We start from the raw sequence: 27,189 nt of genomic DNA, 5'->3' as shown, positions 1-27,189 counted from the left end.
AGTTGCAGTCAGATAAGTGAAATTATTGAACCAACTTTTAGAAAAGCAGATGAGCTTCAAAGCACATACATACACATATAGTGTGCGTGTATAAACTGTTTTATATAATTAAAAAAATATAGAGGACACTGAAGAGGGATATGTGTCAGGTGCTCTACTTCCTAAGTTGTCAGTGTCTGGGGTCAGTTTTCTCTCCCTAGAGTGTATTGGACACCCGTCTGGACACCATTAAGCCAGCGGACATGTCATTCCTCTGCACACTTTGGGGCCAGGCCTCGTGCAGCCACCACCTGGATCCTTAGTCTGTCTCTCTCCCTTCTAATCTGCTTTTTGCATCAGCAGCCACCTCTGTCCACAGAAACCAAGGTTTGTGGTTCTACCCATCTTGAACTTTCTGATGGGGCTCTCTCTATCATTTCAGGTTGAAAGCCTCTGGGAACTTGCTGTATGAAATTTGATCAAATCCCTCACTGGTTGCTGCGTCCATTCTTGGATTTGAGCCAGTATGGCTTATACCACAAAAGTCAATGGCTATGGTGCAGGTAAGCGCGCTCTGATGACGGAGGGAGGGAGGGAGGGAGGGAGGGAGGGAGGGAGGGAGGGAGGGAGGGAGGGAGGGAGGAAGGAAGGGAGGGTATGTCTTTGCTCAAATTACTTATTGGTTTCTCTTTTAATAAAGGATAGATAATAGCAAGTGGCCTAGAGAAGTAGAATTTCACAGCAACTTTCTATCTCGTTAAAGTTGTTTCTTCTTTAAACTCTTAGAAGACTTGTCTTAAAATACATACACACTTTTATTTGTTTAGGGGGCATCAGAGGACAACTTTGGGGGGGGGCAGTGCTCGCCTTCCATCATGTGCATTCCAGGCATTGAACTCAGGTGGTCAGTCTTGATGACAGGTACCTCTACCCCACTGAGCCATCTGGCCTGCCTTTGTTTTTCTCTTTAAGACAAACTAAGCCGGGCGGTGGTGGCGCACGCCTTTAATCCCAGCACTCGGGAGGCAGAGGCAGGCGGATCTCTGTGAGTTCGAGTCCAGCCTGGTCTACAAGAGCTAGTTCCAGGACAGGAACCAAAAGCTACGGAGAAACCCTGTCTCGAAAAATCAAAAAAAAAAAAAAAGACAATCTTACCTAAAAGTTCTGTTGATGTGTTGAGAAAGAAATGTAAAAATCTTGACTTGATCTTAGCACAAGGCACACGCACTCAACTTAGACTTCTCTCTGAGTAATCTTTAGATGAACGGCAACCAGTTTTGAGCCTGAAAACCAATTCCTTGGAGGTTTGTTTGATGAGACCAACCATGGGGATGGAGTGAACAGAAATGGAGCCCAGACACATTTGCTTCCTTGTCCAATGTCAGAACTTATGGTGTATCAGTAAATTCATAAGTCCAGTCAGTTCTGCTGGCAATAATTCATCGAGTGATCGTGTCTTTACTTGGTGGTGTGGCAGTTCGCAGCCTAAGGTTGTTTTATTCCCGTCTTATGAACTCTTAAGTGCACACTACACGTACCATAATGATACATCATCTACGGAATGGCCTTACTAGAAGGCAGAGGCAAGAGTGGTACCCATGCAGTGCAGATGGTCAAGTCAGATTCATGACCAGGGCAAGCTGAAGAAGAGTGGCAGCAAGTCCAAGCTGGGGACAGTCTGAAGTCCAGTGCTGATCCATCTGACCTGTGCTGCTTGGCCCAGTTGGTTAGACGGCATGTCCCTGAGTGACACTCTGTCCCAGTGTTAGCTCTGCATCCCCTATGGAATCCAGGTGAGGAGGTCATATTCATCACCCTCCTGGTGTTCTCAGTGAATTCTAGGACCTGGCTTTTCTGTGTCCCAACCCAGCTTTGTTAAATTCATAGTATCTCATAGCTTGGATGAACAAGTAATATGGTTCTGGGTTCATGTTGTACTAGTCGTGGTATCTAAGATGGAGGCTCGTTCTGACTCAGCATTTGGTTGAAAGGGAGTCACCTGTTGCTTCATACAATGGAGTCACTCTGGACAAGGCATAGCTAGTTTTATAAATATGGGATAACTTAGAGTAGAACGTAGCTCGGTCGCCCCGAGGAAGAGACTGTACGCTGTAAACAACCTCCTTTTGGAGTGCGTAACAAGCTATAAGTTTAAATCATGAAGACTTGTACTCAGGTTCTTACTTTGGTTATATTAGAGACCTGCATGTTTTGAATACCAGTTTGCTTTGTAAGACTTGGGAGACATTTGTAGAATAAATGGGGGAGGGGTCATCCAATTAGAAGATAACCTGCGTAAGCAACATATGGAATATTAATTCCTCTCTAGAAAACTTGCTGGGTAGCTGAATGATTGACAGCAGAGAGTTTCGACTACAGAGCCTGACTGGAGTCCTAGCTTTGCTGATTCTGAGCCCCCTCACAGTGCAGTATGGTATTCAGGAGGGGCAGACACTCAGAACCAGAAGACTTCATTTAGCATTTGCAGTCTGCTTAGTTAGCATTTGCACTCCCGCTGTTGTGGTAGAGATCTGTTTCAGCCCCTGCTCCTCACTTCCTGACCTCGCCTTGTTCCGCCCTTCCCTTCTCCTTACTCCTGAGAGCTGTTGGTATCTGGTGGCAGCAGGAACTTTCTTCCCGACTTGGTTTCCTGCCTACTAGGTCTGGGCATCAAGTGTAATGTAAAGGAAAGCCCTCAGATTCTGTGTTCCAGGATGTGCTGGTATGAATGGTTCCTGGCGGCGTCCGGTCCAGACAAGGAGATGAGGAATCCTTGCTCCTACTGGTATAAGTAAGCCTCCAAGCCAGGGTTCTCAGCCTTCCCAATGCTGCCACCCACTAATACAGTTCCTCATGTGGTGGTGACCCCAAACATAAAATTGTTTTCATTGCTATTTGATAACTATATTTTTGCTACTGTTATGAATTGTAATATAAATATCTGTGTTTTCCAATGGTCTTAGGCGAGCCTCATGGAGGCGTTGTTTGACCCCCGAAGGGGTCGTGACCCATAGGTTGAGAACTACTGCTTTAAGCAAATCAGTCGTACACAGTTGCTTAGTTAACATGCATGGATTTATGTGCACATGACGCTCATTAGATACAAAGCAGAGTAGTACTGGACTTTCTAAAAAAAAAAAACAATAAATTCAAAATCCTTGGTACTGCTGCCACCCAAAAATAGCTTTCTCACTTTCCAAATTTTCACATTTTAAATATTTTTGATGATGAAAGATTTTTCTTACCAAATCATTGCTTTGTGTGTTTTTCTGCTCTCATTTTGTATTACACAAGAAATACGTGCCCATGGACCTATCAGGCAGTTCTCAGCCACCTGTAACTCCTGCTCTCGGGGCTCCAGGTCCTTTTTCTGTTCTCCATCGGGCTCTGCACTCTCGTGCACATCCCCCCTACATACACATAATCATGATTAAAAATTAAAGTGATTCTTTTTACAAGTGCGTTTGGTGTGTTGATTGGTTTTGCTCTCACCTTGACACAGGCTAGGGTCGCTTGAGAAGAGGGAAGCTCGACTGAGAACAATAGCTCCTAAGTTTGCCTTAGAAAAGCCTGTGGGGCATTTTCTTGATGGACAGTGGATGTGGGAGGGCCCAGCCCATTGTGGTTGAGAAAGTAACCCAGTAAGCAGCCTTCTTCCATGGTCCCCTTCAGTTCCTGACTGGGGTTACGTTGGAGTTCCTGCCTTGACTTCCCTCAGTAATGGACTGTGATGTGGAAGCGTAAGCCAAATAAACCATTTCACACCCGAGTTGCTTTTGGTCACAGGTTTTTTTTTTTTTTTTTTTTTTTTTTTTTTTTTTTTTTTTTTTGAGACAGGGTTTCTCTGTAGCTTTGGAGCCTGTCCTGGAACTCCCTTTGTAGACCAGGCTGGCCTCGAACTCACAGAGATCCGCCTGCCTCTGCCTCCCAAGTTCTGGGATTAAAGACGTGCGCCACCACCACCCGGCTTGGTCACAGGGTTTTATCCTAACAGTAGAAAGAAAGGGCATTCTGTATGGTGGGGGGCAACTAGTGGGGAGCAGTCACTGATCAGTCCTGTGAAACTGGTCTGGGTCATTTAGTAGAAGTTTTAGATGTAAGCTATGTGTTTGCAGGTTCCCCCCTCCAAAAAAAATAAAGTCATGTTGATGATTTTTTAAATTGCATTTCCCTTAAATATGGTCTCCCAATCCTTTCCCTAAAAATAACTGTCTGAGATTCATAGAACATGAATAGTAAACTCTTTTCATGTTCTTACGAGTCAAGGAAAAGTGACCAATAGAAAGCACCACAAGACCAAATAACACTGCCAGGGTCTCCTGTGGGCAGGGATGCTAAAATAGAGCATGTGTTTACACCACAGAAGGGCTGTATGTCTGAGGTTCACGTTTAACTGGTGATCTGTCTACTTCTGCTTGCTAAACCTGGCCAAGCTGCCCCACCCAAACCCCTTCCCTTTGCGTCATCCCAGTCTGCATCAGTCATCCTCATGACACTATCTCTTTTTAGCAGAGCTTTGGCTACTTCTGTCCCCTGGCATAGTTCGTATGTACTTGTTCAGAACACGGCTAGTGCCCGCCGAGTCTGCCCTCATGAGCCGGGCTGTCGAGATTGCGTTTGACTGTTCTGTAACTAGCCAGGCAGTTGACATTCCCTTGGTTAGAAAGGTAGCTGGATTTCCTCGGGGTCTCGAAATGGGGACAGTCTGTTCTTTACCCAAGTTCCCAAGTCGTGTCATAAACTGGCTACACTGATTGATACCTTTCTAAACACTAATTAATGTTGTGAAACTTTAATTAGACCTTAGGATTCCTTTAGAAGCCAAATAACAAGTGGCTGATTTGTCAGATGAAGATAATAACCCATGTCTTCTTTTCTTCACAAGACAGGTGTGAGGAAAAAAATAGGCAAAGTTGTGAACTTCGCCTTGCATTGTTGTGGTTCTTCCGAGACAGGGTCTCTGAGACTGCTCTTGAACTTAGTTCCTTTCTTCCCGAGTGCTGGAATGACAGGCATGAGCCCTTACACCTGGTTTGGGAGAACTCTTTTTAAGATGCAAATGCTAGGCAGATGTGAGGGGACAGGCCAGTTGTCCTTGCCCTGTAGTCCCTGTCCTGAGCCCTGCTCTGGTGCCCTCATGTGGAACCCCCACAGGTGCTGAGACATTAGTGCCAGTGTGTTCTCTTGTCCCTCTCTAACAGTTAAATGGGATGAACGGGCGAGTGTGGTTCAGTGACTTTTCTGGCCACTTTATCATCTTTGTGTTTGCTATTAGCTGCCTTCCTCCGTTGTGGCTTCTACCTCTTGTCATTCTGGGTGTCTTTCTTCACATGTCTGCTTACTTGTGATGTCTGCTCACTTACTTATTAGCTGCATTAAAATTTTTAAATTATTGGGGCTGGAAAAATGCTCAGTGGTTCGAGAGTATTTGCTGCTCTTGCAGAGGACCTGGGTTGGGTTCCCAGCACTCAGATGACAGCTCACAACTCTCTGTAAACCAGCTCCGTGCTATTACCTGATAGGACCCCTCTGGTCTTTGTGGACACCAGGCACACAAGTGGTGCACATATATCTGTGCCAGCAAACACTCCTACATATAAAATAAAAACTTTTAACTCCATTTTTTAAAATTGATTGGATCGCATTCATGAATTTGTCAGGAAGAGAGAAGGGGGGCATACTTACAAACCCATCCTACGTCTTATTTTCAGCGCTTTCCCTTCCTGGTCAGGCAAGGGTAGGGCTTCAGTAAGCTTTCGTACATTTTAGTGTGCAGTCCTTGGCTTTAACACTCTCTGTATCCTGCCCAGTCTTCATGGAAAATGCTTTCGAATGAATCTTTGGGACGGCTTCCTGGTACTCCTGGCCGTAGTTCTAGCAGCTCGGTTACTCTTCGCTTTTTGCTGGGGTGTTTGGAAGGAAAGTTGCCACATCTTCCCTTCCCTGGAGAAAATGATGCCGCAAGCCCCCTCTTGCCTTGGCATTTTTCTCCTCTTCTGTGATTTCCTGAGCGTAATTTCACAGAAACGGGAGTTGAAGAGCTCAGCTTTGTAATGGCCTCAGTAGCTGTCTCGGATCTTAAATCTGCCTAGCCAGGACAGTTGATTTGGCTCTGCATTTTGTCTCTATGCTGATCTCAATTGAGGTACAAAGGGCATTGATAAGGCCGGGTCAAGCAGACAGAGCCCGAGACTCCTGCAGAGCAGGCAAAGCTACCTGTGACACCCACAGCCCACTCTGGGCTGTGTAAATATTATTTCTGGGCAGGCGCATTTCTCAAACAGAACTCTGAGCCCACTGAGGGTGAGCCTAGCAGCTGGAATTTCAACTTTAAACACCACAGTGCGTTGACTAGTCTGCCTGGAATCACGGTGGTGTTTGCTGAGACCATCTTTAGAAAGGACACAGCAGAGCTGCCGTGTCCCTGAGGGTGAGTTCCAGCCCTGCCATCTAGTTACTCTGGTCCCACAGGCGGAGCTTAAACGGCGTATAAACAATGCTATGCTCTGTGACTTCTGGGGTCTCTTGATTCTGTCTGTAACAGGACGTTAGGTGGGTGTTCTTATTTCGGCCCTGTATTTTCCCATAAGTACTGTTATCAGATTGTCAGAAAAAGCCGAGGGTAAAACTGAGTTTCTTAACATAAAAATACAGGTAGGAGCAAGAGGAGGTCTGTTTTATATCAGTTGTCTGGCGTCCCTTCCCTCCTCTCAGAAGACAAAACCCAACTTGTGAAGCTCACCCAGTGAGCCAGTGGCTAAGGCACTTGTGTTGTCATTGACAGTGTATATAGTGTCTGGTCAAGATGGTTGAGAACAGAGACCAAGGGAAAGGTCTCTGCACCCCAATAAACCTCTCTGCCAACGCAATAATCCAGATCAGACCAAATCAAGTTGAATTAGAAAAAAACCCAGGTTTAATGGATGTCAAAGCCCCCGGGTGGCCTTCCAGGACCTCAGAGAGGGAACTGGGAAAGAAGACCGGAAATCCACGTGTCTGTTCTCTGGGGGCAGTTTAAATACTTTGTGGGAGTGGTCTTGAGCATCTCTGGGGTGGGCGGTGTCATCGTTTGGGGGGCTTTTTCAGAGGTGGAGTCTGGACTGAGGCAACTCCCAGGGAAGGGGCTTGGGATGGAATTTCCACCCAAACATTACAGACTCTTTGGATATATGGATGCCAGGGGCTTAACCCAAACAGTATGTATTTCAGCAAATTTATTAATACCTGGGAAGTGTGATGGTTAAAAGCAAAATATCCTTTAAGATTGGGGTTTTGGTGATAGGTATTTTCTTTAATGCTAGTTTCCTAATATGCATGATAATGGTTATATTGATAGTATTGATAGTTTACCTTTTAATGTACATTAATGTGCATTGTTTAATTGAATTCCATATTATTTAATGCCTTATACTTCTCTATTGTATCATGAACTTCCTTCCTAGCATTGGATGTGTTTATTGGATTTAATTATATTTACATTTCAGCTTTTAATAAAACTTATATATTAATTTATCGAAGGCTAATTTCACACCGAAGGTCACAAATAAAGTAATTTTTCTTATAACAATGGTCTTTGACGAGACTTTTTTTTTAAGTCAAATAGTTTGAATTTTATAATTGTTAAAATGCCAACACTAGTTACAAATAGGAGACCCTGGGTTTTGGAGTCTTGCTTGGGTGGCTAAACAGAACCCCAGAGTTGATGCCCACCCCTGGAGAGACTATGGAAGATCTTCCCTGCTCAGGGCTTGCCTGTTGTACTAATGCTCAAGGCTTCAGCCTTAACCTGTAGCCAGCTTCCCCTTCCAAGCATTCTTTCTCCCAGGCTTGCCCAGTCTTAATGGGTTAAGCATCAGATTTCAAGCAGGCGATTAGGGCTGCAGCTTAGCTGGGACTGGTGAGTACCAGCCTCCTTGGGCGTAGGAAGGAGAGAAAAGGGCTCCTCCCGGGGCAAGGAGAGGAAAGCCTGAGCTGCAGATTTCTACTGCGCTGACTCTAAGAGCCCGGGAAGCCAGCATAGAGCTGGCACAGCCCCTGCCACACTCCAGGACTCCACACCGTGAGTATTGTCGTTTATTATGATTAGCCTGTCTGTGCTGTCTTCACTGGGCTTGGGAATCCATCCATGGACGGCTCACCTTTTCCAGGGCTTCTTCCTGTGTCCTGGGAATTTCAGTCCATCTCCTCTGTACAGTCTCAGAGGTTTCTATGGGCTGGGAGGAAAGTGACTGATAAAGTTCCAAGTCTCTGCTTTGGCGTTCTTTCCTGTAAAAAGCTGCTTGATTTGATCCGGCTGAAGAATGTAAGCATAGTTCTTAGATTCATGGAAGCAATAAATTCCACTCTTTTCTGGACAAAATGCATTAACATTGCCTAGAGTAGACGTCACCAATAAAAACTTGATTCCGGATCTGGAAATCAGATGTGGCTGAATTAATTCAAACTGCTGTAGCTAGAGAAGCGATTTGCTGTCAAACGTCACAAGTACTGTGTTCACTTGAGTTCTTTATTTGTCCTTGAAGAAGGTTTTTCTTTCTAAGTGATCTCTTGTAGTTTGAATGTATTTCCTGGGGCTGGAGAAATGAATGTCTCAGAGGTTTAAAGTGCCTGCGTCGCAAACAGGAGGACCCGAGTTCAAACACTCTGAGGCCAAGCGTCTTGGCTTCTCTGTGAAGAGTCTGAATGAGCTGTTCATTGGCTCATTCATTTTCATGTTTGTTAGGAAAAATATGCTCGTGTTTAGAAGACAAATTGGATTCAGCTTTGGGGCTATGCAGTTTATTAGAAAGACTAAAATAATGTGCGGCTCATTTGTTTCTAAACACTGGTGATCTCAGCGAGGAGTTCTGTTCAGACAAGTGGGCGCCCCACTTAAAAATAATTATGCTTCTATTTTGAGGATTTTTAAAAATACAGTGGCCAGATTCCTCATCCGAGCAGTATTTAGAAGCAGTGACAGCTACAGTTCAGACTCCGTGCTATCCTCAAGTCTTTTCTCATCAATAGATAGAAAGTAGAACTATAGGCAGCAAAGTTTTGTCAGGGGCTAGATGTTTGATTTGCAGGATTTAACCTAGCTGGAAAATCAAGCTTCTGGAGTCCCTATTTTATGCAAGCCAGATCTGAAGGATCCCTTGACAGTTCCTTCACCTGGATCAAGGACTGTAGACTTTATTACATCTTCAGCATATAAACCTTTATTTATGGAGGAAATGAGAGTTCAGAGAAGCAATTTGCTTTTAAAAGTCACAAGTACTGTGTTCATTGGAGTTCTTTTTCTGTGACTTCAGGTCATTGAAGAAGGTTTTTCTCTCAAGTGATCTTCCGTATTTGTTGCACAGACATAAGGACCTGGGTTCAGATTCATGGCACCCACACAAAAGCCCAGGGTGGTTGCAGGTATCTGTAACTCTCTAGCATGGTGGTGCAGAGGCAGGTGGCTCTCTGGAGTGTGTTGGTCAGCTAATCGGTGAGTTCTAAAGACACAACAGAGCCAGGCGTGGTGGTGTAGGCTTTAATCCTGGTGCTCAGGAGGCAGAGACAGTCAGAGTTGTGTGAGTTTAAGGCCAGTCTGGTCTATAGTAAGTTCCAGAACAGCCAGGGCTACAGAGTGAGACCCTGTCTCAAACAAGCAGCAGCAACAACATGTATGTATGTATGTATGTATGTATGTATGTATGTATGTATGTACATATGTGTATGTTTATATATATATATATATATATATATATATATATATATATATATATATATACACATATATAGTGGAGAATGGTAGAAGGAGACACCTGCCTGGCCTCCACATGTATATACACAGTCTGATGCATATAGACACAAGAGGAAGGGAGGGAGGGAGGGAGGGAGGGAGGGAGGAAGGAAGGAAGGAAGGAAGGAAGGAAGGAAGGAAGGAAGGAAGAGAGAGAGAGAGACAGAGAGAGAGAGACAGAGGGGGGGGGCGGAAAGAGGGAGAAAGGAAGGAAGAAAATTTAAAAGTCAAAATGTTCCTTGTTATTGTTACGGAAAAAATCTTAAAATGAACCGCTCTGCCAGTGCAAAGAAATCCAGTGAGATCAGATTAACTGAGAGCACGGCAGGGGAGACAGAAAAGCGGAGAGCACATGCAAACCCAGAACCATGCCTTCCTCCTCTGGGAGCCCACTTAAATACCCAGTGGGAGTAGTCCTGACCCTCCCCTGAGGAGGGATCAGGACCTGGCATGCTGGGATTTGAAGTCCAGAGCAATGCAACTCTGAGGCCAGGGGGCTGGAATGGATGCCAGGGGCTAGGGTGACGCTCCCGACTTAACAGGTAGAATCAAAAGAGAATCAGTGGCTCCTGTATTTATTCACATAATATTTGGTCGAGTCGATAAACCCCATCAGCTTTGCAGATAATTTTGTGAAAACATCGACTGAGCACACTTCGTCCGCTTTTCCCATCCTTGCCCTCTTTTGAGCCCTTTCCTCTTGTCTGAGCCCATCAGTCCAGGACATGTTGTTCCTCTGCCAGGGGTGCATGTTAGAGTCTCCTGCAAGAAAGGGGACTTTGCTAGAAACTTGGGAGGCTGGGTTTGGGATACTGCGCATTTTTAGCAGTTCACAAACCTAGGTTCACAAACCTAGTGCTTAATGTCTTTGTAGTACTAGTGGTGTATGTCAGCCCTTACATCCTCTGTCCACCTCCTCTAAGTCCAGAGACCCAGCAAGGTACGACTGATTCTCTGTCCTGTATTTTTGATGGGCTAGGATGCTGTATTCCAACTGGGAACACACCAGGAAAACTTGGGAGCACAACCTGCTCCCCTGCTCCCCTCCAACTGAAGACAGAGTTGATTTGTCTTTCCATGCCCTGGCAGAGGATGCTCAAGTACTTGCCGGGTTTATGTCGCACGTCCCCTTGCTTGTGCCCGGCCTGCAGGGGTGAATCAGTCCCATGATGCACTGGCATTTCCAGCACTCCAGGGTGGAGACCTGGAAGTCTGTAGGCCAGTGGGGGAGGAGGCATAGTCTGCCTGTGAAACGATTCCAGAAATGTAGCTTACAGGAAGAAATTGCAAAACACGAAGCCCTGTGCCACCAGATTTTTCCACTCGTGCCAGGTTCTGCCCAGATCTGCCCCCAGGGACTGTGTGAGGGAGATGGCCCCAGTGTGTCGTGAATTTTAGGTCTAGTCACCTCTCTGTATCCCATGCTTCTCCTCCCACACACTCAGCAGTTGCAGAAACAGCTGTAGCTATCTGTCCTCTGAAGACATTGCTAGGGCTTTATCTGGGCACCAGAAAAGAGCAGCTGGAGCCCTCAACACCTCAGAGTACTGATTTGAAATAAAGAATCCCAAAATACCTAGAAGGGGCCGGGCGATGGTGGCGCACGCCTTTAATCCCAGCACTCGGGAGGCAGAGGCAGGCGGATCTATGTGAGTTCGAGACCAGCCTGGTCTACAAGAGCTAGTTCCAGGACAGGCTCCAAAACCACAGAGAAACCCTGTCTCGAAAAACCAAAAAAAAAAAAAAAAAAAAAATACCTAGAAGGTTAAAGGGATTTCAGGGCCAGAGGTTTCTCCGCTGTCGAAACCTTTGGCTTTCCCCAGAACGTGTGGCACTGAGAAAGGAAACCTCGCATTAGTGGTGAACTTGAATTGTTTAGGGACTCGTAGGCAGAGTAGTGGAAAATTGCAGCAACGCTCAAATTCAGAAAGCTCATTCATTTGGTGGTTTCCTTTAAAACACCCGCTCAGATGGGTGGGTGGTGGTGCATGCCTTTAATCCCAGCACTCGGGAGGCAGAGGCAGGAGGATCTCTGTGAGTTCGAGGCCAACCTGGTCTGCAGAGCAAGTTCCAGGAAAGGCTCCAAAGCTACACAGGGAAACCCTGTCTCGAAAAACCAAAAAAAAAAAAAAAAATAAAAAAAATAAAAAATACTCGCTCAGAGATGCGTTTGGCAGAGGAACACTGAGTCCCGGTTTGTGTGATGAGCCATCCCGGTCCCTGGAAAGGCGTCTCCGCTTCCCTTCTCACCAGGTTGTGGTTTTGTTTGGTTAGTGACGATTGGCACGATTCTTTGATTTTTCTTTCTCCTCAGATACTTTTTCCCCCACAAACTTTAGAACTATTTTCTTAACTCCAGACCTTTGTTTGGAGCCAATTCTGACAGTAGCCGTTGTTTGCTTCTCTCCCCATCAGTGCCTGAGGAAACCGCAGTGGGTTTTCCTGGGCTTGAGATAGCAAGAGGCCAGACGACTGTGCGAGAGGGAGAGTCTCTCCATCCCAGTGCTGCTTCCCGGCCTGGGGCTTTGCTTGAAGCACTGGTCTCTGCACCTGAAAGCCCTTCCTGCATCTGTGGATACAGGCCTTTCATAACCTTCAAATCCCATGACTCTTTGCTCTAGAGTCTCAGTGGTCGTTGATAGATCCTGTGGAATTCATCTTTTCTTTTTAAAATCATTTCTCAACATCTCTTTTCTTGATTTGACTTTTTATTATTTTTGGTTATGTTTGTCTGTGGGTATGTGCATGGAAGCACAGACAGGAATACAGAAGAAGGTGTTGGGTGCCCTGCAGCTGGAGTTAGGCACATTTGTGAGATGCCTGATAGAGCTAGTAACCAAACGCCAGTCCTCTGGAAGAGCTGCAAGGGCTCTTGACCACTGAGCCATCTCCAGCTCTTCATCTTTCCTTTTTTTTTTCTTAAATTCCAAGAGTGTTTTGTATTTCTATCAAATGATTATTATCACCTCCTGTAACTGGATGTTTCTCTCCTGCCGTCCAGTTCCAAAATGTCCTTTATGAGGCTTAATATTAATTGCAAATTGTTTGGCCGATGACTCAGGCTTATTACTAACTAGCTCTTAGAACTTAACTAATTTCTATTAGTTTATATTTTACCAGGAAGCTTGTGCCTTGTTACCTCACATCTTGCGTCTCCAGCAGCTTCTGGCGTCTCCCTGACTCTGCCTTCTCTCCCCGCCATCTGCTTGGATTTCCTACCTAGCTATATTCTGCATCGCTATTGACCAAATCAGCTTCTTTATTAACCAATGGTAATAAGACATATTCACAGCATACAGAAGGGTCGTGTGCCTCTGTTGTGTACTCATCCCTCTGTGACTAGAGGTAGGAATCATGTAATGGTCTTTGTAGACATGTCCTCCCTTGCTTTGTGGACCAGCAGATTCCCTGTTCAGCCACACTTTCAGTGCCCTTGCATTATGCTTGCTAACACTGGGCACATACATCAGAGCAAGAGGCAGAATTGTGGGACTGAAGTGGGCCCTGGCACTTGCCAGTCTGACATCGTTCCAGCCCTAGCATGTTGTCTACCAGCCTGTTCTCTGGAGTCGCTTGCTCTGCTACTTCACACTTGGTCTGTCCACCTGGGTGAACCAGACAAGTGGTTGTCACCGTGTCATAGGCACTTGCTTCCATTCCTCCTCTTGTTCAGGTTGCTGCTTTCTCTCCATCCTTTGCTCAAAGGCTGGCTTCAGTGACAGCGTTGGGGAGGCTCTGGATGCAGGGAGAAGGGCAGAGTAGTGTGAGTATAATGAGCGGCCGTCCTCAGAAGGATTTTCTGAGACTATTTGGAAAGTTCTTTCCAGCTCCCATGACCTTTTTCTTTGCTCCTTTCACTGCTTGTTTACAGCCCAGACAGAGGGGGAGGAGGCAGAGGGCCAGCTGACTCCTCTGGCCAAGCTTATTTAATCTGGTTTGGTGGACCCCTTGGAACTGTGGGTGAGACCTGAGCTGGGGACTCTGGGAGTGTGGTCTGTCCTACTTCTGTCCCACTATTCTCTTAGCATAGCCTCTGTACATCTTTTATCAGATGTGAGGAAATAAATAGTCCCTGTTGTTGTCCATTTGCAGCCTTTAAGGAAGTCCTTGTGAACATTTAAGGTTTTAATCCCCTCATTTACTTCTGTGCCCCACAGGAGATTCTGCCATTTGCCCTTTGTTGTTTTGTTTTGTTTTTCGAGATATGGTTTGTAACATTCCTGACTGTCCTGGCACTCTCTTTGTTAACCAGGCTGGCCTTGAACTCACTGAGATCCGCTGCCTGCCTCTGCCTCCCAAATGCTGGGATTAAAGGTGTGTGCCACCATTGCCTGGCACCATTTGACCTTTTAAAATATCGATTTCAGCCAGGCCTGGTGGCACAGGCTATAATTCCAGACACTGAGGAGGCTGGGACTTTAGGATTGCAAATTGAAGGACTGCCGAGGATACCAATTGAGTTTAAGGCCATTATGGACAACTTAGGAGACCCTGTGTCAAAATAAAATGTAAACAGAGGGCTAGGGATATGGCTCAGAGGTAGAGTGCTTGCTTGTAGGTCCTTAGTCCCCAGTGCTGCCAAAAAGTAAAAAGATAAACTACAACTAAAATGTTGATTTTAAATCTTGGCTAGACATAGCCACATCTCTCCTTTAATCTGATGAGGATAATAATGGGGGAATGGACAGCAGAGTGTGTGGAAATCCAGTGTGACTCCAGCTGGGGCCCCTGCTCAGGGAAAGCGATAACAAAACAAGCAGGCTTCTCATTCTTGTCTTTTCAGATAGGACAGTGAGATAGTGTCCTCTTCTGCTGTCACTCTCCTGAGAAGAACCACGCCCCTTCGCTGCTAGGACACACCCTCCTCCCGATGCATGCTGGGTGGTCTGTCCTGGGAAAGTCTGCCCTAACGTGAGGTCTCAGGAACAGGTCTTGCTAATCCTGGCATATAAAAGAACCCTCTTCCAACACCCAGGGTGGAGCAAGGTCTACACCCCACAGAAGGAGCGGGGGTGCAGGGCCTTGCTGACTTGCCCTCTAATCCTCTACAAGTTGCCAATGGAAGTGGGCAGAGGAGCATCAGTGTTATGGGAAGGAACTACACCCACTGTTTGCCTCTGTACAGTTCTCCAGACACCCAGAGATCCATACCCGCACCCCATCATCAGCCAGAGGGTAAAGGAGAGGCAAAAGTACAGTAAGAGAGTTGAGTGTTTGGAGGACATCTCTAACACAGCAGGAGCAGCCTGGCCCCTCCGAGAAGAAATGCAGTGAGTTCTCCTTCCAACCTGTCCCTTTAAGGGTGGGCGCTCATCTGCAGAGAGGTTCTGCGAAGTGCACGAAGGAGATAGTGGTGGGATGTGATGTGAGGATGCTGTTGTCCTTGTCATTATTCCATCTTTTTAATAAAACATCCCGCTAGCAAAGAGCTGGATTTAAATGTGGAAGATGGACAAATTAATATGCAACAAACTAAACCCTTAAAATCTGAGTTATTTTTTTTCCCTTGAATGGGTTTATAAGACCAAAGTCACTGTAAATAAAAAGGAGGCCTTGGATATAGAGTGCTTGCCCTGCACCACCAGGCGTGGCACTGTGCCTACAAACAAGATCAGAAGTTCAAGGTCACCTTCAACCTTGCAGTTCAAGGACAGACAGTCTGAGCTTCCTGAAACTAAATGGGGCAAGGAAGATAAGACAAGGAAAGTGATAGAAACAGGAATGAAATTGGAACGGAAGGGATATCAGGTGTCACACGGAAGAGGCAATGTTCTGTTTCTCCAACTCATTGTTTTCATTTGAGTTTATTGCCAGGATATTTTAAATTGCTTCATTTTCTATAAATATACCAATTGCTTTTGCTTCTTTGGGGACCAAAAAAAAAAAATCGGGAGCTTTGACAACACTGAACATTGACATCTCAATGGGCATAGTCACTGGAGAAAGAAGCAGGTGCTCTCTGGGTCCCCCAACTTCGTTAACGCCCCTTTCCTTTCAGTTCAGACACTTGACTTGGAAACTACCTGAACTGACCTAGGCCACGAGGGTGCCTGAGTTGTTTAAGGGGTGTGTTAACTCGGCTCTAATTCAGAAGCCAAAAGGAACTTTATGTGGTTCTCACTCCTGGCTGCAGGACAGACTCATTGGAGGAGCTTTGAAAAACGCTGATGCCCAAGTTGGGCCAGGCCCCAGGAGGTCTGATTCATGGTAGGTGTGGAGGTCAACATCTAACAACAGCCCAGGGTGGCTTGTTGGTGTCCAGGGACTGAGAACTTCTGGGAGGTTCCAAGCTCAGTGCCAGCTCCTTGAATGACAGAGCAAAAGTCAGTTAGTGTCACCTCTTTGTGCCCAGAGCTCTGCCTGGCGGTGAAATGAGGGCGTGGGATGAGTCGTTGGCATGTTCACAAACCCCCTGAAAGGAAATAAATACTCTTGGGATTTGCTCCCTGAGAAGGGCTGGAGTTGAACTTGTCCTGTACACCCGAGGACCGTATATGGGCACAGTCCTGTCTGATGAAGAGGACAGAGCTCTCTGATTTTCATAGAGACAGGACACAAGGGGTATGCCAAGATGGCGTCAGGGGCAAGCTGCTCTGATTGCCATGGTGGAAGAGGCGGCTAAGGGGATAAGGAGCAGCCTCAGAGGGCCCTGGTAGGTGGTGAGAGAATTTCTGTTGCTCTAATGAAATACCATGACCAAAGCAACTTGGAGAGAAAGGGCTTAGCTCACTTACACTTCCGGGTAATCGTTCGTCACTGAGGGAAGTCAGGACAGGAACTCCAGCAGGGCAGCATCCCCGAGGCAGGAGCTGATGCAGAAGTCATGGAGGAGTGCTGCTTACTGGCTTGTTCCGCATGACTTCTCTGCTTGCTTTCTTATAGAACCCAGGGGTGGCCCCATCCACAGTGGGCTGGACCTTCTCCCATCCATCACTAGTTAAGAAAATGGTGTACAAGCTTGCCTTCAGTCTGATCTTATAAAGGCATTTTTCTCAGTTGAGCTTCCTTCCTGTCTGGCGACACTTGTTTATGTCAAGTTAACATAAAAGCTAGCTGTGACGGAGGGGGAGGGTTGTGTTTATTTTAAGTCCTAGGACATGAATCCTAAACCTTGGGCATTCTAGGCAAGTCCTCTGTCTACCGCTGGGCTACATTCTCAGGCCCCAGAGCTGATATTTTGGCTGGCCCTTGGAAATGAGACGTTTTTCCAGAGAAAAATAAGCTGTGACCCTCATTCAGAGAAGAAATAGCAAATGGAAGTCCCTAAAATATCATTACCAAAACACAGTATTGACCAGTCAAACTTCAGCAGAATGTTTTTACAGTGCCGAGACCCTACATTCAGATGCCTTCCCTCAATTTAACTCTTAAGATCCAGAGTTTTTGTTTTTGCATTGGAGGGAAGTGGTTGATATTTAGTTTTGTGGCTGTATTAGAACAGAATTTCTTTTTCTGAAATTGGAAGAAAATTTCTTTGCAGAAATCTGCCTGTATTTAATCCTCATACCAACTCCCTTTCCCAGACCCTCTCTGCCCCCATAAATCTGCGGAATGGAGCATGTCCGGCTAGACAGTATAATAGAGTGTCAAGGCACAGTAGGAGGGTACTGTGTGCGCGTGATGTAAGCTCATCTGTGAAATGCGGATTTGGTCACACCTGCTTCGTAGGGCTGCTGTGAAGATGAATGAGGTCATACATGGAGAAAGCTCTCGGAAAGGTGCTTCAGCTGTCGGTGAATAATGGCAGAATGACTGAGGCCGGGCAGTGGGGAGAGGTGGGAAGCGTGTGGGCAGGCTGTTGCAAGCATGACAGCTAGTACAGTTGTTCCTGCTGTAGGGTGAGGCCGGGAGGGCTCTGTGAAGTGCTTAAGCATGGAGGGGAACAGGAGAGAGGAGGTGGGCAACAGGCAGCTTGAGGTGTCCACCATGGAATCCACATCAGCACTCAGCTTCGCTCTTCACTCTTGATGAGGTGTCTTGGTGTGGCGGAGCTGAGGCGCCGGAGGTGTTGGCCTGTAATTGCAGAGCCTGAAACCCCTGCCGGGTGTAAAGTTAGGTCTGTGCTACCACAGCAGCCTGCCATCTGCAGCCAGTGTCCTTCTCCTCCGGACTCACTTTTCCTGGCTACTCCCACCTGTCAGAATCCTCTCCTCCCTCAGTTCTTTGCCTTCTTGCTTCCTCTGTCTGAAGAGGGTGAAGAGAATGGCCCTTGGTGGGAACCTTTGTGACTGACGGTTTCCAGGTCAGTGGAACTCATCTTCTCAGGAGTTTCCCTTCCCAACCTCTGTCATCTTCTGACAAAGGCCTCGACATCCATTTGCATACAATACCTGCTGTCCTGCCAGAATTCACCTTCGCAGATGCACACAGGTGACTGAGTCTGCTCAGCATCGGATACAGGCCACAGAAGCCAAATAGCGCCCACTGTTTATATACTAAATCATATTCTTGCTGGAACGCAATGTTTATCTATAGAAATGTACTAGGATGCTTTTATAGGATCAAGAAACACCATATTCTGATGCTTTTCTTGGTTTAATTATTTTTTTTGGACATAGTTGTTTTGCCTGCATGTATATGCACCCATGTGTGTGAAATGCCCAAAGAGGCTAGAAGAGGGCATTGGATCTCCTAGGAACTGAAGTTACAGACAGTTGTGAGCCATAGTGTTGGTGCTGGGAATCAAACCTTAGGAGTTCAATCAATGCTCTTAACCAGTGGCCCATTCCTCAGTCCCTTAGTTTAACTCTTAATAATAGGCTTTGTGATATTAATACTTAGCTTTGACTAAAATAATGTGACTATAATACATAATTTTTGTTTGTTTGTTTGTTTGTTTGTTGTTTTTGTTTTTCGAGACAGGGTTTCCCTGTATAACAGCGCTAGCTGTACTGGAACTAGCTCTGTAGACCAGGCTGGCCTCGAACTCACAGAGATCCGCCTACCTCTACCTCCCAAGTCCTGGGATTAAAGGTGTATACCACCACTGCCTGGCCAGAGTTTTATTTTAAAAAAAAAATAATGATAGAAGCCAATTTCTCTGAAAAGCATTTAGGGCAATGGACATCTTTTAACACTGGGTCCCAATGATGGATAACTAACTACACATTTAACATGTTTCCCTTTGCTGTCATTTTTTGTTTTTTAGTCCACAACTAGAGGAGGTGTGAAATGAAGAGGTGTCCACTAAACCCTCACTTAGTGGAGGTGTTGTTGAGTAAAGTAACTCAGAATTACTGGGGCTTGATATTTCAAATCTGTGACACTGAAGATCTGCCCTCATCATATTTCTCTTTGAATCAGTTGGCTAATTTATTATTTAAAGGGGGTGGGCAAATGAATGCCATGGCTTTGGTTGTAAAACGTTTAGCTTCTCACAGAAAAATGAATGCTGGGAAGATGAGCAGACACGAAGTCCCCAGTGTGGGCATGTCTAGAAGGAGGATGTATGGAAAGGCAAATGGCTGAGGGGGAGGGGAGGGGTGGGACAGGCAAGGGGATCTGAGATGAGCAGAGAAACAGGGCCTATGAGTTCTAAAAGCTCACCGCTTCCCTTGCAGCTACCCCAATCTTGAGTGCTCTCTGAGGTCTTGTTTGGAACTGCCTTCTCTTGTTTGTGCTCTGATGGAATTCGGCAAATCTTCCACAGGACCACGTCTACCCTATAGGCTTTGGTTGGGACAGGAGGTGGTGGTTCTTCTTTTTCTTCTTCCTCCTCCTTCTTTCCTCTGTCTTCCTCCTCTTTCCTTGCTTCCCTCTTCCTTCCTTCCTTCCTTCCTTCCTTCCTTCCTTCCTTCCTTCCTTCCTTCCTTCTTTCTTTGCAGTGGTGAACTTAAATCATTAAAGGGACACAAGTTTACTCATTTTTAAGAACAGAAACAAAAGCATGTCCCATGATGCCAGTGCACCAAACAGAATGTACCTGTCCCAGAATTCATCCTCAGCCTTTGAAATTCATGCTAAGTTGTGGTTTGGGTTGAGGGGGTGTAGTGCGTGGTGGTGGGGACTGTGGTTTACTAATGGTGTTTTTAGCCTTCAGATTCCAAGTTGTACTAAATAAGGATTGCTGGACCCAGTTAACTTCTAAGCCCCACCTGCCCAAGAACCAGGCAACTTCCTGGGATTCTGGGAGTTGTAGTTCTTAGGAAGTAACAACAAAGCCTCATAGGAATTTAGGCCTGTGGGTTTTGTCCATATAAGCCAACCTGTGTCTTGGGGCCACACAGCTGGAAAGTTTCCAGGTGGTGGTCCTAACTAGATTCCATCTTGGTGAGTAGTTAACATTTTAATAAAAGCTTTCTTGAATTCGGCCAAAATGGTTGAACTGGTTTTTCTTTGGTGGATTTCAGAATTAGCAGAATATCCTCAGGGAGTCTCCAGCTGCCCAGCCTGGGGCAGCATTAGACCAAATCACTTCCAAGCCAGCTGCTGCCCCATAACTCAGAGAACTAGAGTGAAGGAACCTGGCTGCCTTTCTCTCTTCCTGGAGTTAAAAACCCTCCATTTCTGGTACAGCGTTGCAGAGCGGGAGGGTGACTTGTGGAAGAGGTTTTTTTTTTGGGGGGGGGGTCCACCTTGGCCTGTTTTTCGGTTAAGATCTGCACAGCAGTTTCATTCATCGGGGATTTTGCTGTCTCACGGAGCTCCGTGACATGGAATTAGACGCCGTGGCTGTTAACTGTCAGGAAATTCCAAAATGGGTATAAATAAATGCTCTGCCGTGGCTGCTGGGCTCTGTGCCTGGGAGTGCGTGGAGTCTCTTTAATGCTGAGGGAAGTTTGCTGAGACTTCCTGCCTTGCTGAAAACGACAGCTTTTGTGTCCCCGGGTGCCCAAAAAAGACAGGGGACCGTGACATGTGGGTGGGGGCTGCTGCAATACAAAGTGGAGCGCTGTGTGTTATGAAAAATATTTGCCTTTATTACAGACTGGAAAAAATAACTCGGCACTTGCCTCTGGGGTCAGTGAAAACTTTCCCTTTCGCCTGTGGCCTTGGCACAAAGATGCCATTGTGCCCTCGCGACCGTTTCACACAGATGTTAAAGCTTGCATTTCTGAGCTCACGATTTGCTTAAATTCCAGGACTTCCTTTATGTTGTTAATCAACCCCTCTTTGGACACTTGTTCTCACATGTTTTTCTTTTAAGGATTTATTTCTTTTATGTGCTTGAGTGTTTTAACTCTGTGTGCGTGTGTGTGTGTGTGCACCGTGTGCACCGTGTGAATGCCTGGTGCCCACAGAAGCCAAGAGAGGGCATCGGATCCCCTGGACCTAGAATTACAGGTAGTTGTGAGCTGCCATGTCAGTGCTGAGAAATGAGCCCGGTCTCTGCAAAACAACCAGTCCTTTGAACCGATGAGCCACCTCTTCAGCCCTCACTTCCGTTTTCTCTGGGGAGCTAGTAGTTGCCTGGGATATATTAAATCTGGTTCTGGTTTCCTATGTCAGCTCTGTAGGGGCCGGGGTTCCTGCAAGAGTTCTTCCACATCCCCGAAAGTGTCGCTGGTGCGCTCTCTATCAGTCTCAGCCTGGGTACCTTGTCTGCTACTCACAGAACGTCCTTGTCTCCTGGCCTGTTTCCTATTTATGCTTAAGAGTTGCACAGAATTCTTTTTGCTTGCTTTTTTTTTTTTTTTTTCCGGGACAGGATTTCCTGATTAGTCCCTTGCTGACCTGGAATTCAAGATCTAGACCAGGCTGGCTTCAAACTCACAGAACTCTGTCTGTCCCTACCTTACTTGACTTAAAAATGTTTCTTGTGTGGTTTTTGTTTTTGTTTTGTTTTTCTCTTTATTTTATTTGGGGGTATGGGTGTTTTGCGTGTGTATATCTGTTACTGTGTATGCCTGATACCTGAGGAGGTCAGGCAAAAGCCTAGGATGGCTGTGAACTGCAAAATGGGTGCTGGGAATCAAACCTGGATCCTCTCCAAGAGCAGCCCGTGCTCTTCAGCACTGAGCCATCTCTCTAGCCCAGGCATGGAATTCTTGACTAAAGGCTGAGCAGCAGCTCCCCTCTGTGTATGGAAGGTGACGCTGGGCTGACTCAGCCCCGACTCTCTAACTACACAGTGAAGGCGATAGTGAACAGCATGGGTGGGGCTGGGGAGATGCCTGGAGATCATTGATAAGGGGTTGCTGCATCTATTGTTGACTCTGAACAATGGATAAAAGGACAATTGTGCCCAGCCGATTGATACCTGCCTCCTCATGCACCTCTCTGGTCCAGCCTACCCTTCAATGAGACATTTTGTTCCTATGAAGGGTGACTAACCCTTTCCACGTTCCTTCCCCTCAGTGCTGCTGCCTGACCCCTGATTTCTTAAGTCATATGCAAGGTATAACCAAAGACATTGCCAATGGGTTGCTGTGTTTGGGGAGGGGGGGGGCTCAGTCTTGCTGGCCAGGAGGCAACTGGAAAGGTACCTGTGAACAGGCCCTGCAGAGAGCAAGCCACAGACCCTGCTGGAGCTCACCCGCTCTGACAGCCACTGTAAATTAGTTTCTACTTTCATTCATCACCAGCCTGTCTGGTAGGGGATGTTTGTGTCAAGTGTGGTCCGCAGCTACTCAGTCAAGCGGCAGCTGGAGAAATCACAGAATGCTTATTAGTGGACCCATTTTACACACTAAATTATTATTGCATTTTTGTTGGTGGTGGTGGTTATCTTGTTTTGTTTTGGTTGTGGGTTCTTGTTGCCCATTGCTTGATGGTGAATAAAGAGCCATTTATACTGCATGCTCTTGTTCAACGTAAGCTATACCTCTCCACAGCTTAGGAAAGCCCTGCAGGAATGACCACCATGGAAATATACTGGCTGGGTCTCAGGCTCCCTCTGGGCAGTGTTCAGGTGCCCTCTGCTTTGAGGACCTCCCCAGACACCACAGAGTGAGCCCTCATTACAGTCATTGCATGCCCCTGGGTAGGAATATATTTTACCTTAGCCTTACACTTTGAGCAGTGAGGATGCTCGTCCCCTTTTGTCTTCTTTCCTTCCCGTGTGTTATTGGTGCTGCTCCAAGCCTCCCTTCCACCAACCCAGCACCTAACCCTCGCCCAGCACATACATGTGTTCATGCCTACCCTGCTCACCAACACAGGACTCAACATAAAGATTAGCAGATTCCCTTGACCAGTAATGATAGCACAGACCCCCAGCATCCCTTCCCATCCTCATAGCAGTGATACGGGTGCCCATTTTCCTAATTATACCACAGGAGGATAATCCAACTTGCCAATAACTAGCAAGTAGCACGAACAGTCTACTTTTAGTAGAACAGGCTCCTGCTTTTAGTACAGCACACTTACTCATCAGCAGATGCCCAGATGTGAGGGTTTGGTGCCGACACATAACTAAGCATGTGGTATGATAAGCACCAGGCTAACTAGGCACTGAAGGACTAAAAAATAGATATTCTGCTCAGTTCCCACCCTCCTAAAGCATTTACAGTTGAGGGTGGGGATGAGCCATGTGCCTGCTCACCCTGACATGGGGCATCACATCCTGCAAAGGCCTTCGGAGTGGTGGGAACAAGGTGACCAGTCCTGCCCAGAAGAGAGCAGCTAAGGTGTAAATGTGGGCTTTGAGGAAGGTGAGCCAGGTGGCTTAGGCTCAGAAGGCCAGCACAGCTGGTGTTGACAGTTGGTGGAGTCTGGGGAAGGATGCGCTAGGTGGAGAGAGAGGCCACAGGTAGGTATGAATATTGTTTGGCATGCTGAGAAGAGTGGGTAGAGACGTGGCAAGTGCTGGATCAAGGCTGAACTGTGGAAGCTTCAACACCACCGAAAGGAACTCTGGAAGATATTTTTGTAATGGGACACATCAATCAATAGAATTGAGTGAGATTCTTTATGTTTTCAAAAATACCTCAGAGAAAGGGAACATTCTCAAATTAGCAGAAACGGAGAACGAATTGACTGCTAAGTCGGCAAAACAAGCATCATCAAGGGCTTGGCCTGGCTCCCTGGTGACTGACTGGCTGCGTTCGTACACCTTTAAAGTAGAAGGAAGGACTGGAGAGATGGCTCAGAAGGTTAAGAACACTGGTTATTCTTCCAGAGGTCCCGAGTTCAATTCCCAGCAGCAACATGGTGTCTCACAGTCATCTATAATGAGATCTGGTGCCCTCTTATAGCATGCAGGCAGAACACACATGATAGATAGATAGATAGATAGATAGATAGATAGATAGATAGATAGATAGATAGATAGATAGATAGATATCTAGATAGATAGATAGATAGATAGATAGATAGATAGATAGATAGATAGATCAGAGGGATGGAGAGAGGAAAAGAGGAAGGAACTGAAATTTATCTTTTTAAGCAATCCAGTCTTTGTCAGTCTGAAACAGTTGTATTTCCTTTCTTTGTGACTTTGAGAATTTCCAAAGGAAAGTCCTTTGGCGCTGTAGACTTGTCCTTCAGGTGGGACCCACGGATGTTTCTAGATTCCGGCCATATCTCTCATTTGGCAAAAGTGACTTCGCTCATCTCAGGTGCATTTCACAGGGGCACAGGGCCAGCCTTGCTCACTGTCACCATCACTTTCCGTCCGTGATGGACAGTTCTGTCTTGTCGTGAGGTTTTCTGAGACCACAGCAATATTCTCATCTCTCATAGGAACTATTCCATCCACCAGCCTTTGCAGCCATTCCTGTCTCCGTCAGCCACTGCCGTGATGGTTGCTGTATGGTAATTTTCTGTTCCCATAATCCTTACCGTGGTCATTAGCTGGCTCTCTTCTCTAGCATTATGGACTCGCAGATACTTATCAGTTAGTTATTATCATTAATTATGTTATTTTGATGCTCAAATTATCCAAGTGGCCAATGGGATTCCAGAAGAGTCTCTGAGCCAAGGAGACCACTCCACTGGTTTGAAATAGCTAATGTCGTGTTGGCATTTGAAAGCAGCATCTGACAGGCAGTGGGGCTAGATGTGGGTTTAGATGCCTGCCTCATGTAGAATCATCCAAAGGAGATCTAGGCAGATAGGAGCATTCAGGACATAAGACAAGCCAACCCCGAACCCAGCTTTAAGGCCATCTGATGGGTAAATGTTTTGAATCGGGGGTGGGGGGGGGCATTGTTTAAGTCTTCCTAGCCCCTCTCTGCATTGCTGAGTTTTCCCTCATGAGGCAGCTAGGCAGTTGTGGGTGGAGAAATTAAAGTTAAGGAAGGGTTAAAGGTACAGAAACTCCTGCTGGCTGCCTGGTCAGCCTTGTGGTGACACTTTGAATCCTTGCTGTTCCCCTCCTGGAGTCTCAGGATGTGGAGCGAGTCTGCATTCCTCCCTAAGCGTGGATTCCCTAAACTTACTTCCTGGCATTACTCATGCCACCTCTGTCCTTCACAGATTAGATTTATTGTTGTTTAATGACCTCCAGAAGAGGAAACCCCTCCCCCACAATTTTTCTCCACGGTGAGTCATTGGCTTAAAGAAAAATATTTTTCTTTTAGTAACAGAATGGGGCCCAAAGAGAGACTGGCAGAGCCTTGGTCCTGGTGTCTGTCCCCAGCTCAGCCCACAGGGACTGGCGTTTGCCAGGTCATCTTGGTGGAGAGATGGGCACCGAGACCCAAGTCCCAACTACCCAAATACAGTGTAGGCATGGGTAGTTTAATGTCCTGCCATGCTGATTATTTATCTCATTAAGTAGACAGTACTCACTTGAGACTGAAGAGAAAATTTGTACAAACAATCCTTGTAAGTCTACCAGAAAACAGAGAAGGGAATTTTAATATAAAGTCCTTCAACTAGCCAGAGAAATCTTATTAAAATGTAAATGGACCATTTCACTCCCTTGTTTAAAACACACTTCAGGATCCAAAACTGATCTTTCCCTACCCACCTCCTCTGCTAACAAACTGGTCTTTCCCTACCCCCCTCCTCTGCTGGGGGGGGGTTTCTCATCCCCTCCCTCATGTACCTAATAGACTGCCCAGCAGAACTCTGCAATGCAGCTCCCAAAGATTACTCCCTACCCCTGCTTCCCCCCCCCCGTGTGAGGGCCCCGTTTCACCTCCACAGTATTCACTAAGGCAGTTGCTAATCTGTCCAAGCACTTGTCTGTCTCCTATAGTCTATAAGTTCTACCTGAGCCGGCTCGCTCCTTGGCTGTTCTGTGCAGCAATGAGCAGCTTGCCACATGTTGGGTTCTTCATGAATATTTACTAAGCGAAAAACTGAATCTATCATCCTCCTAAGGTGAGGATCCCCTGTGGAGTGCCAGAGTATTCCCAATAGGAAAACGGGGAATGTGGAGCTAGTGTAGAAAGGAAGGCTTGCGTACGGCTCACGTGTCGGTGAAAAGCTGTGGCACAGCTTACAAACATGGAGATGAAATCGAAAGGTTGAAAGAAAGAAGCACCAAGTCCTCTGGCAGCCACATAAACAAAGCAAAACTGTTAAGTTGCTGTTTTGCTGCCTACAGTGTCAGTGGGCTGGGTACTTAAAGCTTTTGAAATACCCTTTCTCTTTCTTGTTTTATTTCCAGAAGTGTTTGGACAGCTATTTAGAATAGCTGTGGGGAGGGACTGGCAAGATTCAGATAGGCAATCCACACTCCGAGAGGAAAGAAATGCAGTTTTCTTCCAACAGAGCCTAGCACCCCTTTGAGTGGCTTGTTAAATGAATGGGTTTTAGCTGGGAAGAAAAGAGCTGACTTGGAAGTAACTAACTCTGTCCAGCATGGGGGCAGTTGAGGTGGATCTTGAGTTTGAGGCCAGCCTGTGATGCAACATAACAAGACTATCTCAAGAGGCAAAATGATGAAGTAAATAAAATCAAGTAATTGTTTGATAAATACAAGAAAGCATCTTGCCTGCTACACGTTTCCAGTTTTGCAGAATGCAGAATACTGTTTACTGTCATCTCTCTTGCGGTGGTTTCCTATATCCTAAGTGATGTTTCTCATGTAAATTTGGTATTGGGAGGGAAGGTGCTTGGATAGGAAAGCTTAATGCTCAGTGTCTCCAGAGTGCTTCCTGCAAGACCTGTTCAGATTGGCACGGTCCAGCAGCTCCAGTTCCTGCTTTCTCTCTATACCACTGTCCCTTCCTGGAGGATCTGTCTTGCTAGCTCAGATCCCTTCAAATGCTGAGGAATTCACTGCATGAGCCTTGCCTCCCTCCTGTTCATCTGCATGGCTTTCTTTTCTGCTGTGGGTCGTCTGTGATGCTCCCCACAGCAGCGGACTGCACTGGGCTACTTGTCGATGTGAGAATCCGTGATGATGTCATGCTTCTCTGGGACTGGTACAGCTCCTAGGCCAGATCGCTGTGCTTCCTGTGAGAGGGGAAACGTGTTAGTGGGAATTAACTCTTTCGCTTCGGCAGTCAGTGAGAATGTCTGATGAGTAAAAACACGTTAACAATGTGTGAGGTTGTGGCACACGGGTGTAATTATTCTTCATGGCGTCCTCAGTAATTGGGCTTAGAGTG

At 46.3% G+C, this 27,189-nt stretch overlaps 1 protein-coding gene across 2 annotated transcripts in view; it reads left to right on the top strand.

Annotated features, from left to right (window-relative positions):
- Nucleotides 1–27,189, top strand: part of Kank1 (KN motif and ankyrin repeat domains 1) — a 194,041-nt gene that overhangs the window by 135,165 nt on the left and 31,687 nt on the right. For both annotated transcript variants that reach the window (XM_057777958.1, XM_057777957.1), the window contains exon 3: nt 422–542. In XM_057777958.1, coding sequence (XP_057633941.1) covers nt 506–542 — 37 coding nt within the window. In that variant the 5' untranslated portion in view covers nt 422–505. The remainder of the gene's footprint in view (nt 1–421; nt 543–27,189) is intronic.

Source organism: Chionomys nivalis, chromosome 8, assembly GCF_950005125.1.
Source record: "Chionomys nivalis chromosome 8, mChiNiv1.1, whole genome shotgun sequence".
Taxonomy (NCBI): Eukaryota; Metazoa; Chordata; class Mammalia; order Rodentia; family Cricetidae; genus Chionomys; species Chionomys nivalis.
This window is presented reverse-complemented; position numbering and strand designations above follow the sequence as displayed.